The sequence below is a fragment of the Podarcis vaucheri genome (genome assembly GCF_965113315.1).
Source record: "Podarcis vaucheri genome assembly, chromosome: 8".
Lineage (NCBI taxonomy): Eukaryota > Metazoa > Chordata > Lepidosauria > Squamata > Lacertidae > Podarcis > Podarcis vaucheri.
Window position 1 is genome coordinate 7,202,546 of NC_138766.1, and position 13,658 is coordinate 7,216,203.

The 13,658-nt window shown below is 44.3% G+C and overlaps 1 protein-coding gene across 3 annotated transcripts in view; it reads right to left on the reverse strand.

Moving 5' to 3' along the window:
• Positions 1 to 6,742: 6,742 nt before the first annotated feature.
• The window catches only part of ARAP3 (ArfGAP with RhoGAP domain, ankyrin repeat and PH domain 3), a 38,762-nt gene continuing 31,846 nt past the window's right edge, over positions 6,743 to 13,658 (reverse strand). For all 3 annotated transcript variants that reach the window (XM_082234159.1, XM_082234158.1, XM_082234160.1), the window contains 4 exons: positions 13,001 to 13,064; positions 10,078 to 10,215; positions 9,295 to 9,333; positions 6,743 to 7,988 (listed from right to left, as the gene is read on the reverse strand). In XM_082234159.1, coding sequence (XP_082090285.1) covers positions 7,359 to 7,988; positions 9,295 to 9,333; positions 10,078 to 10,215; positions 13,001 to 13,064 — 871 coding nt within the window. In that variant the 3' untranslated portion in view covers positions 6,743 to 7,358. The remainder of the gene's footprint in view (positions 7,989 to 9,294; positions 9,334 to 10,077; positions 10,216 to 13,000; positions 13,065 to 13,658) is intronic.

The window sequence follows — 13,658 nt, forward strand, 5'->3', positions numbered from 1 at the left end:
ACCAAATCAAAAATTATGGTGTTCTCCAAGAGAAAACTCCGACATAAATGGAAAATTAATAACCAACCTATTGAGCAAGTAACATCTTTTAGATATCTTGGAATAATTTTCGATGAGAAGGGGTCTTGGTGCCATCAGATTAAGAATTCCATTGTAAATGCGCAAAGATCTTCCAGAGCTATCATAAGATTCTTTTATAGAAAAGGAGGTCAATATGTTCCCGCTGCCTCCCAGGTCTTTGTTGCAAAAATACTTCCACAATTGACCTATGGCACCCAGATATTTAATTGTCAAAACCTCAAGTCCCTGGAATCAGTACAAACTAAATTTTATCGTTCCCTACTAGGGTTACCTACCTGTGTCTCTAACACTGCCGTTAGGCTGGAGGTTGGCCAACTCCCTATTAATGCCAGGATATGGATCCTGAAGATTCATTTCTGGCTAAAACTCATATTTTTCCCAGTGGGAGTGGCTCCATTGACTCTACTAGACCCGTTCCAGTCTAAATGGAGATTGTCGCTCTATGAAAAACTGAGGGGCCTGGGGCTTTCCTCACAAGAACTTATAGCCTCAGGCTTTGAAAAGGCTAAAATGATGGTGAGCCAGCGAATAGGAGATGTAGAGCTTCAGGACCATATGAGCAAGATAGATAAATATCCAGCTATCCAAGATTATGGAAAAGGGTTTAACCTAACCCCATATTTGATGGACCTACAAATCGCAAAATATAGGCGGGCGTTTACCCTTACTAGATTTGATGTATTGCCATCTGCCTTACTAAAGGGCAGATACGAGGGCACACCCTATGCTGAACGAGTTTGCCCATGTGGTCTGAAGGAGGTGGAAACGGCTTCACATGTGTTGTTACACTGCGACCTTTACGGGGATATCAGGTTACTGTTTATCTCCCCTATCGTTCAGAAATTTCCAGGTCGATCTGAATCTCAGCGGCTGAAAATCCTACTAGGAGACAAAAACCCAGAAGTAACATTGAAAGTGGCCAAGTTTTCTGCGGCCGCGATCAAGCGGAGGGCATTAGCTGTAAAAAAGTAAAAGATCTGACCCCTGGATAAGCCCCCCCTTTTTTTAAGCCCATACATATACTGTAGTGCATACATGAGTATGTATATGTGTGTGTGTGTATATGTGCATTGTTTTTATGTATAATTTTACAACTTTTAACTGACACCACCATTCCCTTGTAAATTATTGCTGCCTTTTATGTTTCCCCCCCCCCTTTCTTCTGGTCTATGACCGTAATAAATTTATTCATTCATTCATTCATTCATTCATTCATGATTTTTCCTTAGGATGGTGCAATCTCTATGAATCCACTAAATTCCACTCTATCATATAGTTATTAATTGTCTCTCTAACCTTTGTCCTTTTTTCCCTGGCTACTGATATGGTATCCATTTGTGGATCTAAAATTTCATTCAAGTCTCCACCCATTATCAAGTGCTGATACGATAGGAAGCTTAATCTCTTAAAGCAATTGTGAATAAACTTATGGTCATCAGTGTTTGGGGCATAGACATTTACTATTGCTATTTTTGTCCCTTCTGTTTTAATTACAATTATTAAGCATCAACCATCTTCCTTATTATATCTTGTATTTCATAAGGCCAGCCTTTCCTAAATAAAATTGTGACTCCCCTAGCATTTTCGTCTAAGTTTGTTGAAATAACTTCTTTTACCCATTGACATTTCAAAGTTTGAGCCCCTTGTTCTGTCAAATGTGTTTCCTGTAATAGACCTATATCAGCCTTTAATGACTGCAGATATTTGAGTGTTAAGATTTGTTTTTTCTTTTCCTTTAACCCCTTGTTGTTCATACTTATAATTCTCATTGTGGCTTTAATCTGTAAGTTTTCTTGTCCTCTATTTTGTCTTTAGCAAAATTTGGAAGGCCTAATATAAACCAAATATACTAAAATTATCGCACCAACCTGAGTTGTATATTAACCATACTTATATTTAACATATGGATTGTGAAATATATGAATAATTAACATTCTTACATATCTAAATATATATAAGGTATACTCTACCCGTTACGTCTATATACACACTGAAATTAACTTTAAGTATTCCCAATCAAATAATTATTATTTGAAAATATTCAAAGAAGGAAGTACAGTACCCTCTTTTTCTTTACATTTCCAACATAGATTATCACTATTATGATACATCTTTGCTAATTTTACGGGGTTAAATGCCATCTATACATCATTTTCATAATATTTTCCTTTAACACTGTGCATGCAGTGAACTTGACCATTTTCCTCCACAACCTTTCCCAGTCTTCAAACATTATATTATGTCCCACATCTCTTGCCCAATCAATCATCACAGATTTAACTTGTTCATCCTTTGTATGCCATTCCAACAATAAATTATACATTTTAGACAGATTTTTAACTTTAGAGTCCAACAACTCAATTTCCAACTTAGTTTTTTCTGAAGCAAAACCATTTTTCTTATCTAATTTGTACAATTCATTAATCTGGTGATATTGTAGCCAATTTATTTTATCTTTAATTTGATCAAGTGGTTTTAATTTATATCCTTCTTTATCTTCCAGTAACAGATCAGAGTATCTCAACCACTTTGTTTCCATATTTAACTTTTTCTGGGCCTTTGCCTCCACCACACATGTAACTTCCACACCATACCATCCAGAGACAAATGGATTGGTTGAGAAGTTTAATGGAAGTTTGATCCGTATGATCAAAGCCTACGTAGGAGAAAACCCTACTGACTGTGACTGCAAATTACAACTCCTCTTGTACGCATACCGAGACATTCCACAAGAGAGTATAGTCCATTTGAACTTTTACTAGGGTGCAAGGTCAAAGACCTTTAGAACTACTCCGAATGAATTGGGAGGATCACCCAGATAGTGATTCAGATTCAGAGATGGACTATCTGTACAAACTGCAAAACACTTTATGCCATTCCTTAGAAACAGCAGGAGAAAATTTTAAAGCCTCCCAGTCAAAGCAAAAAAATCTGGTATGATAAAAAGGTCAGAGAGAGAACCTTTGGGTCAGAAGATGAAGTGTTGCTGCTAAGGCCAATAAAGGGAAATAAATTGCAATTAGCTTAGGAGGGATCGTACAAGATTGTGTCCAAAATGAATAACGTGAACTACATTATCCAGCAGGGGGATGAAGGGTGCAAAGTGGTTCATGTGAACATGCTAAAACCCTACCATAGAACAGACAGCTGGGCTCTATATGCTATAAGAGAGGACTTGGAAGAAACAGACGACATACTGTGCTGGGAAGCAACGTCGTAATCAGAGAGAAGTGAATCTAGCCCCTTCATTAACCCAGTCACAGCGGGAGGAGGTAGGAAGTATCCTACAAAAATATAAAGCCGTCTTTAGTAATGTTCCGGGAATAGCGAAGTCCATTGCATAGACACTGGGGATGCTAAACCCATTGCAGTGACCCCTTATCTGATAACTGGGACATACATGGATAAAATCCTCAACGAGGTGCAGGAGATGCTGAAGGCAGGGATCATAAGAGAATCCCTGGGCAGCACCGGTAGTGCTGGTAGACAAACCTGATGGCTTTATAAGATTTTGTGTTGACTACCGAAAGTTGAATCACGTCACTAGTGGATGCCTATCTAATGCCCTGCTTAGATGACCTAATTGAGACCATAGGCAGGTGCTAGTTCATTACCTGTCTAGACTTGACAGAAGACTATTATCAAGTAAGAATGTCCTGGGGACCAGGAAAAACTGCCTTTAGAAGTCCCCTAGGATTATATGAGTTTAAAGTGATGGCCTTTGGACTAAAAAATGCGCCAGCGACCTTTCAAAGGCTAGTGGATAAGATCCTGCATGGATTAAGGGAGTTTACAGTAGCTTACCTGGATGATATTGCAATTTTTAGTCAAACCTGGTCTGAACACAAAGAGCACCTAGAGTTAGTGCTACAAAGAATTAAAAAGGCGGACTTGACCATTAAGGCTAGTAAATGTCATATTGGGGACTCAGAAATCAAGTACCTTGGACATATGGTGGGTGGAGGAATAATAAAGCCTTTAGAGACCAAGGTGGAGGCAATTACGAACTGCCCTACTCCTATGTCAAAAAAGAAAGTGAAAGCATTTTTAGATTTGGCAGGGTATTCTCGAAAATTTATCCCTAAGTTCAGTGAACTAGCTGCACCACTGACCGACTTGACTCGCAAGAAAAAACTGGAGCATTTTGAGTGGACATCAGTGTGCCAGCAGTCATTTGATGCGCTAAAGAATGCCTTGACTACCGGACCAGTCCTCGTCGCAACAAACTACGACGTAAGAGTTCACCATCTTTACAGATGCGCTGAATGCTGGGATTGGAGCCGTGCTGTGTTAACCGGGAGAGGAAAACAACCTGCATCTGATCAGGTACCCAGAGAGAAACACCTTTCCATGATAGAAAAAGAATGTTTTGCTATCGTCTAGTCCCTACAGAAGTTAAAACCATACATCCGGGGCCAGAAATTTATACTGTGCACCGATCATTCACCCTTGCTTTGGCTAAGGATGATGAGAACTAATAGCAAACTGATGAGGTGAGCCCTGTTGCTGCAGGACTTCAATTTCACCATAAGAAGCATGAAAGGGTCCCTGAACGTTGTGGCCGATGCTTTATCAAGAGACCCGATGGTGAAGGTTAACCATGGACAGTTAATTTCCCCCCTGTAGATAACTGAGTTGTTTTAAATGTCTAATGCAGTTTGATCAGGAGTGTAACTCTGTTCAGTTATCCCTCCTGATCAAACTTCTTTAAGGGGGGAGGGATGTGATGTTTGCCTGTTCGTTTGAAAATGTCTGTACAGGGGGAGAGAAAGGGTTAATATGTAGACCAATAGGAAAGCCGGAGGTGGAGCCTACCTGTTTATAAAAGGGTTTATCCTGAGGTTTGGGTGTGGGTAGTTGGTTGATTTTAGTGGGTAGTTGGTTCGTTTTAGTGTGTTGGTTGGTTGGGAAAGGCAGTTGGAAAAGCAGTTGGCAGAGAGTTGGAAATAGAGAGACAGTGCAGTTGGTTCTTGTGTGAGGGGAGGTAGAAGAGATAGAGACAGGATAAAATAAGACTAAGAAGGTAAAGAGTAACAACGTTTGGAATGCAGTTAAAGTTTGTTTGTGTCTGTAATAAACTATACTCTTCTTTGTTAACTTGAGAACCTGACTTGAGACTAAGAGATTTGCTGGGGAGGACCTGGTTGGTGGCAGCGGATTAGTGGTGTACGGGTCAATAGTCCGTGAGACGACCGGGGGCTCCGTACGAATGCCACAGCATCCCTTTAAAAATATGAAAACAGGGTAAACATATGCTCCCTGTGCATTTATTTATTCACCTCTGATCAATTGTTCGCTTTGGGGAATATGTATATACAGTGATAGGTAAAGGTAAAGGTACCCCTGCCCGAACGGGCCAGTCTTGACAGACTGTGGGGTTTGTGCGCCCATCTCACATCTATTGGCCGGGGGCCAGCGCTGTCCGGCGACACTTCCGGGTCACGTGGCCAGCGTGACATCGCTGCTCTGGCGAGCCAGAGCCGCACACGGAACGCCGTTTACCTTCCCGCTGGTAAGCGGTACCTTATTTATCTACTTGCCCCCGGGGGTGCTTTCGAACTGCTAGGTGGGCAGGCGCTGGGACCGAGCAGCGGGAGCGCACCCCGCCGCGGGGATTCGAACCGCCGACCTTTCGATCGGCAAGCCCTAGGCGTTGAGGCTTTAGCCCACAGCGCCACCCGCGTCCCTACCTTGGGTTAAGTACTTAATTCGTTCCAGAGGTCCGTTCTTAACCTGAAACTGTTCTTAACGTGAAGCACCACGTTAGCTAATGGGGCCTCCTGCTGCTGCTGCGCCGCCGGAGCACGATTTCTGTTCTCATCCTGAAGCAAAGTTCTTAACCCGAGATACTATTTCTGGGTTAGCGGAGACTGTAACCTGAAGCGTCTGTAACCTGAAGCGTATGTAACCTGAGGTACCACTGTATATTAATTGTTCAGTGGCCAGGTCCTAAGAGCAGAGTTGAATGCCTCATAGCTCTTATCTCTTTCCTACCCATAATATGGCATCTGCTGGTCAGGATGTCCAGCTTGCTCTCACCTGGCTGGATTTTGAATTTTGTGCCATGTTGACTTCAGCTGGCAGATGAGAGTCCTCCTTTTGTTGAATGTTACAAAGGACGTGTTGAATATAAACTAAATGTTATTTTATTTTTTAACACTTGCTATATGTAGCCCATGTGTGTTTCTTTCAAACTTTGTCCTCTCTCAAAGTTCTTAATTGGTTGCCATCAATTTGATTTAATTAATTTTTATAATGAAATATTTTTAGATTGTGTGACTATTTTACTGTTTGATTATTTGATTGTTGTTAGCTGCCCTGAGCCCGGCTTCGGCTGGGGAGGGCGGGATATAAATAAATTTTATTATTATTATTATTATTATTATTATTATTATTATTATTATTATTATTATTATTAACTGCCTCAGGATCCTGAGGGCCAACTGGAATGTGCAGTCTTGAGACATTTCCTCAGAGTTTCACCCAGTCACCATCACCACCTCAGAAGTGGTTTACCTCATTCCCTTCACCAATCTTCAAGCAATTGTGGCTCATTTACTTGTCTCCAATACGGTATGAACAAACCTTTGGCTCCCATATCTAGCATGCACATTAATCAGCTCTGTTCCAGATAACTCAGCATAAACAAACTCTTGCTCTCTGTTGTACAAAATTCATTTATTCCAAGTGGCGGTATGAATATTGCTGGAAATGCTCAGGATTTCCTTACCTTTTCAAGAACATTTATTCCCTGTGCAGGCCTGTCTAAACAGAAATATATGGCCACGCCATTCAAATTTTGCACCATGAACAGCTGAAGTCTGTGACATGTTCAGAGGACATCAGAGGACATATCACAGGACATACTCAGCCACCTATTTGACTTCTATGATTTCATTCAGGCATTGCACATAGGCAGGCAGGAGTATAATCTTAGCATGAGGGCTAGAAACTTGTAAAAATGAAAGCTGAGGTTCCCAGGAACCTGAATCCTGCACGCAGCACCACATTCTGCATGTGGATATGGGCTGGAGCTGAGGGGGGCACCACCCTTGCCTTAGTAAATATCACCCCACCTTCCTTTCCACCACGCTTCCTCTCTAGAAGTGGCTGGGAACTCTAAGGATAAAATAGTTCGGGAGGAGAAGAGGATTTCTTAATGCAACGCTTCCAGGCAGGGTATTTGGTTCTACCCATCACAGGCAGAGACGTGATGCAGACCAGCAGCCTCCCGCGACTCATGTCATGCTCAGGACTGCGGTGAGCCTAGTTCCAGTTTAAGGGATCTCAGTCCTCAGATCCCGTGACCCTTCCAGCTGTGCCTGTGCCCCATCCCGGGGGTCCTGCCTCCCCACTGTGGCAGGTGCCTGGCACTCGTTCTTCCGGAGGATGGCAGAACTCAGCTCCTGCATGAGTTTGTCACTGATGGACAAGTCTGCCTGGAAGCTTTTCTTCCTGAGGGCACCAGCTTGAGGCTCCTCTCCCACTGGAGGTTCTGGAGGGGAGGCAGGTGCCTCTGTTGACTGCCCCTGTTCCCAGTCTGGGGCAGGCGGCCCTTGAGGCAACTCAGTCATTCTCTCTACAGCGGCACTTGGGGCCACACTGTGTCCTGGGAGCTTATCTAGGAGAAGGTCCTTCCCCTCCTCCAGCCTGAGGGTCCTCTCAAAGCAGCATCCTTTTGCCACGTTGATTCCAGATGTCCTGGGGGCTGGGCAGGGGGGCAGTGAGCTGGATACTGCCTGCTCTGAGCATGGAACTGGCTTCTTGGTTCGGTCTACGGGAGGCAGCAGGGACTGTTGGAGCTCCAGAAAGCCCATGTCGGCAAAGTTTCCCACCTCCTCATAGACAGGCTCAGACTCAGCCGCCTCCTGCTGCTCCTCTAGTGAATCCTGGTGCATTTTCATTGGCTGTGAAGAGTCAAGGCAAAAGGAGGCCATTAATGGATTTGCCATTGCTTGGGCTCGAGGAAGAAAGAAACATTCCACAATTGTTCTGAGCAGGGGTTGCCTGTCCTGTTTTTCCGCCTGAGGCAAAACAGGAAGGTGCCATCTCCACCACCGCTGAGCCTCATTTACTGGGGTTGTGCAGCGGTTTCCTGCAAAATCTCAGCAGAAGCCACTGTTGCTTCTGCAGTGGTAGTGGCAGCAGGAGCAGGTGGGACGCCCATGGGGACACTGCTTCATGGGATTCTGCCACTGAGGTGACTGCCTCAGTCTGCCTCAAGGTTGGGCTGGCCCTGGTTCTGCAATTTTAGATCTCTGCAGCTTGGACCAATAACCTAATTGCCTGAGGCTCAGGCCTAGTCTAGTAAGCTACCCAGGACTATGTGTGCACTCACACAAATCCTAGAAGTCTGGCCTCCTGCCCTGGTATGGCTCTGACACTGCAGGTGTGAGTGTCTAATAGGCCTCAACTACAAGTCAACGCCAAGGCTGCCACCTTTCCTTCTCCTTGCCATAGCAGATGGCAGTCCTGGGTAAGGCTAGAGGCAACTAAGCTTGTCTGTGGCTCACACTTTGTTTGGCATGGCATGGGCAATGTTCAAGTATTCTGAAAAGGCTCAGGGGAGACAGCTTGGCTAGTCTCCATTCTGGGATGGCCCAGATTCAACCGGATTTGAAAGAGGGAGCGCTTGACCACTCCACAGACATTCTGCAGCAAGCACCACGGTCCAGATTCCTTCTTGGCTTGGAGCTGAGATGCATAAAACGGTGAATGAAAATGGATCAGAGGAAGATCAAACCAAAGAATGCACAGAACCTTTGAAGGAAAATACCAATCAAGGTCTGCCAGAACGTGAGAGTGGAATAGTAAAGTGGGAGACAACAGATGATGAAATGGAGGGGACCTCTTTTTCATTATCATTTGTTTCCTGCTTTTACTCTCTCTTTTTTCTTTTACCTACTATGCTTTTGCTTTGTTTTTTGTTTGATGTCCTCTTCTCTGGGTTAATGAGGGTACACACAGGAAGGTGATGGCTGGCTGATGAAAGACCCTGTGCGAGAGGCAGAGAGGGGAAGGTCTCCCAGGGTGAGAGGCTGGGAGAAAAAGAAAGGGAAGCTCCCAGGTGAGAGCTGGGAGGGTTCACCCTGTTCTGTGTGAGACAAGGGTTCAAGATCTACCTCTGAGAGAAAGCTTTGTATTTCCCCCCTCTATTAACAGTGTAAGGGACACAGGATAAGTATGTAATACTGTAAATGCATAGGTACTTACAAAAAACATGGACAATGTCCTTCGTGTGTGCAGGCGGTGCTGCAAACAAGAGGAATAAAAGTGGTCAGATGATGCAGTTCACACCACAAGCAGACAAGAAGGAAGAGCAGATGAATCATTCTTGGTTATGACTTGGAAAGCTTAGCAGAGATCCAGAGGTTGGGGTCGTTGGGTTTGATTTTTGTACCATCCTGTTTTTCCTTTGGAGAAAAAGCAAGAGGTTCTGCTGTTGCTCTTTCTGGGCATGCAGTTTCCACCTACAATCCAGGGCACCAGAAGAAAAAGTCATGAGGAGGCCCTCCAGCCCACAAGGTGAAGGGGCTGGTGGCTCCTCATTCAGTTAAGAGATCTGCTGAAGGTGAACACCAATTCAGATTTATTGGCTGAGAAGAGCTTTTTTAGAAGCAATACATTGGTTGCTTCATTGCCAATTGTTCTTCTAAGATAGAGGCCCTGGCTTCATGGACGAGGCTGGGGAGGTTTACTCATGAGCAAAGACAGTGTTCTCAATAAAGCACATTCAGACATCATGTGGGAATTAATTCCTCTTGTGATGAGGAAGTGACTCTCTCATAACTGCGGCTAAACACAGAAATAGATCAACCACCAATTACTCTTCCTGGGCTCTGGCACGAACTATACCACTTTCTTAGGACATACAACCAGCAGAAGGAAATGCTTTACATTTGAGCACAGGGATTGTAAAGCTGTGCATGCTTTGCAGCTTGCTCTTGTTTCATGGAAGAGCAGGGCTTCAGCAGGAGCCAGGTCATGCAGCCTTACCAGGGTCTGGTTAGCAGAGAGCATGGTGGGATTGGTGCTGTCTCCCCGTAGAGGGATCAGGGGCATGGTGCCAAACTTCTGCTTGGATAGGTCAGAAGACGAGCGCCGACGTAGGATGACCGGGCGGATGCTGTCATGCTAAAGGAAGGGAAGTCAACAACAAGTTCACTGACGTTATGCCACCCCCCCCCCACTTCAGCGGGGGCTTGTGTCTGGTCATTGGGTCAGACATTCCCTACTCCTAGGTATGGGGCTCTAATGTATACAACAAAAGATGTGCATGAGGGCAGCTGATGCCCTGCCTTAATCTGTGCCACTGCTTCAGATGCTTTCTCCCTGCCCAGGTCTGACACTGGAAGTGAGCTGAGTTGTGGAGAAAGACATCAAAACATGGCTGCCCCTTCCACATTTCATCTGGCCGGTTGCTACATTTTGAGACTGGTTTTAGGAGAGAGCCATCCTTTGATATCTCTTGTTTCAGGCCTGCAAGGTTATTTTGCCCCTTTGAGTAAAAGATGCAATGGATATTTTTTTTGTTATTCTATAAGTGTGTTCTTAGTAATAGATAATAACCACTTGCAGTGACTACCTGTTGAACCAACATGCTTCCTTCAGAAGAGGCAGGCTACTACTACTACTACTACTATTATTATTATTATTATTATTATTATTATTATTATTATTATTTTCAGAAGTTTATTGTTCAAGCCAAAGGTCATGACCAACTTGCAGCAATAGTATGAATAAAATATTACAGGACATTCATCCCTAATATAAGCTGGCATCCATGATGAGAAAAGATACCAGAGACACCAACACACTTAAATCTACAGTGGTACCTCAGTTTACAGACGCTTCAGGTTACGGACGCTTCAGGTTACAGACTCTGCTAACCCAGAAATAGTACCTCAGGTTAAGAACTTTGCTTCAGAATGAGAACAGAAATTGCGCCGCGGTGGTGTGGCAACAGCGGGCGGCCCCATTAGCTAACATGATGCTTCAGGTTAAGAACAGTTTCAGGTTAAGAATGGACCTCCAGAACGAATTAAGTTCTTAACCCGAGGTACCACTATACAGTCATACCTCTGGGATAAATTTGCTTCAAGTTGAGCACGTTCGAGTTGCGCTCCGCGGCAACCCGGAAGTAACGGAGCACGTTACTTCTGGGTTTTGTCGCTTGCGCATGCGCAGACGCTTAAAATGATGTCACGCGCATTGCAGAAAAGCGATGCGCGTGTGCGCAGGCGTGCCGTCGCTAGATACGTTTACCTCTAGATGTGAACGGGGCTCCAGAAAGGATCCCGTTCGTATCTAGAGGTACCAGTGTACCTTGATTTCATATTAAACCACTGAATCACCAAAACAACTTAGATAAAATCGCCATATCTCCCTTTTCCTCTCTTTTTTGCAGCCAGTGCATAGAGGACCACTCTCTTTGTTACAAAGCTATTATTGTCACTTAAAAGAAACCAAACCCTTTCTGCTGGGGTGTACTTGGTTGCTTGTGTGAACAAAGGTTTCAGAAAGTGATATATTGGGTCTCTATGTAAGGGGCAGGCTAACAGAGAATGAGTGATGTCTTCTACCATAAGTTGGTCACAAATGCAGTCTGTCTGCGTACAGGACATGGAAATGCAGCATTAACTTATGTGGAATATTTAAAATGCACAATAAGCCCAGCACCCACCACAATCACACATGCACCTGCTGTCAGAGGCAAATATTATGTTTGGTAGAAAGCTTAGCGTGCAAAGTTTGCAGCTCCGTTAATGGTTTTTTATTTGGAACGGAGTTCAAAGATTCTCCCTTTTATCGTTGCAGGCAGAAAATGGCTGCAAAGCAAAAACCTGTTATAAAGCAGTGGACTATTTATGGCACTTCTGATTATTTCTATCTGGGTTTCATCATTAACCCTTTAGGAAACTTCACATTAGTAATGAAAGAGTTGCATCTGGAGGAGGAAGCGGCTGCAAAATATTTAGTAAAAGGAAGCACAGCCAATGTACCCCCCCAACACTAAAAAGGCTATGGTTGAAAAAAAGAAAATAGAAAAGGGGCGACATCATCCTCTCCTTTTCCCTTTTAATTTTCTGGCTTTTCAGCAACATTATTGCTATGTTGCAAAAGAGTGTGGGTACAGACACACACAATTTGCCCCATTTCACTGTGCCTTGTAGGAAAGGAAAGCATCCCGTCTTTGCTGGGTGAAAGAGCCACAATTTTTCTTGCCCACCTTCACATTTGCAAAACAGAAGTAGCCATATAGCAAAGAAGGGAAGCATTCTTTTTCTGACCCTCTCATGTCATACATTAAACTTGCTATAGGGTTGCTGTGATTGAAGGACTCCTCCTCCTACCACTCTGTTGGTGGAAAGATTCACACTTGCCCAAAGGGACTTTCCCTCCTCTCTTCTCCCTGTGGCCCCCTCATATCTGTTTCAGAACTTCCCCCAAACCTCTGGAGCAGATTTGGGGAGGGTGCTAGGTATGCATGGGGGCAGGAGAAGAGAGGGAAGTCCTGTCATGCAAGCATAAATGCTTGCACATTGGATTCTAACCATTTTTTCCAACAAATGCACTGAAAATCTGAAACAACTTGTCTTTGGAGTGAAAACAGGTGAGTTTCACCTGAAGAAGGAATAGTTGAGCTTTTTCCTGAGGGTGACCCATGGCAGATCTCCCATCTGAATATATTTTCAGGTAAGACTCTCTTGGGTGTTGTCACCACAAGGGCAGGTCGTTGCAAGATAAATGGATGAACAATCCAGGAAACGTCTTTTGTGGAGATGGCATCACAAATCAGAACAAAACTATCACATCAGTCAGATATTTCATTAGCAAACTACTTGAAAGCAATTCCCTATGCATCACTTGGACTGAAGGGAACACTGCAAGTTCCTGGCTGAGGGCTTTTCTTACACACCTGGGCTTTCAGGATGCTGGTGGTCCAGTCCCACAGATCGGATTGCCCCATGCATGCTAAATACCTGTGGAACAAACACTCCCTGTTACTGCCAACATTGGTGACTTTGTCCCACCCTACTCCCTAGCTCAGTAGGCAGTGGTGCATTCCCTGGAGCAGCTGAAGGTGCCTGGTGAAGTTTATCCAGAGAAAGGACTCAAAAGAACATCAAAACTGCCCTGTTGGATTGGACCAAAGACCTGCATTCTATTTCCACCAATGGCCAGGCAGATGCCTTCCTAAGTTCAATGATAGGGCATGGACCACCCACTGTTCATTTGTCCCCAGAATCTCAGGGGCTTTGCTGTCTCTGACTATGGAAGTTTCATTCAGCTGTTGCAACTCACAGCCACCGAGATTAGGATTGGAGGATTTGTAATTCCCACTTGGAACGTGTGAGGGAAAGGCTTGCACCTGAATCTCTCCAGGTTTGCCCAGTTATGCTACAACAGATTCCAAAAGAAGGCAGTGAACAGGACACAGTCACCTCCTTCAATTCATGTTTCTCTTCCCCAACGCTGGCTGATGGGCATGGGAGCTGTGAGCAGTAGCCAGACATGGCTGGTCTTAGCCAGTGAACTGCCCTCACAAGTGATGGAAGTAGCCCTTTGGTGCGTCC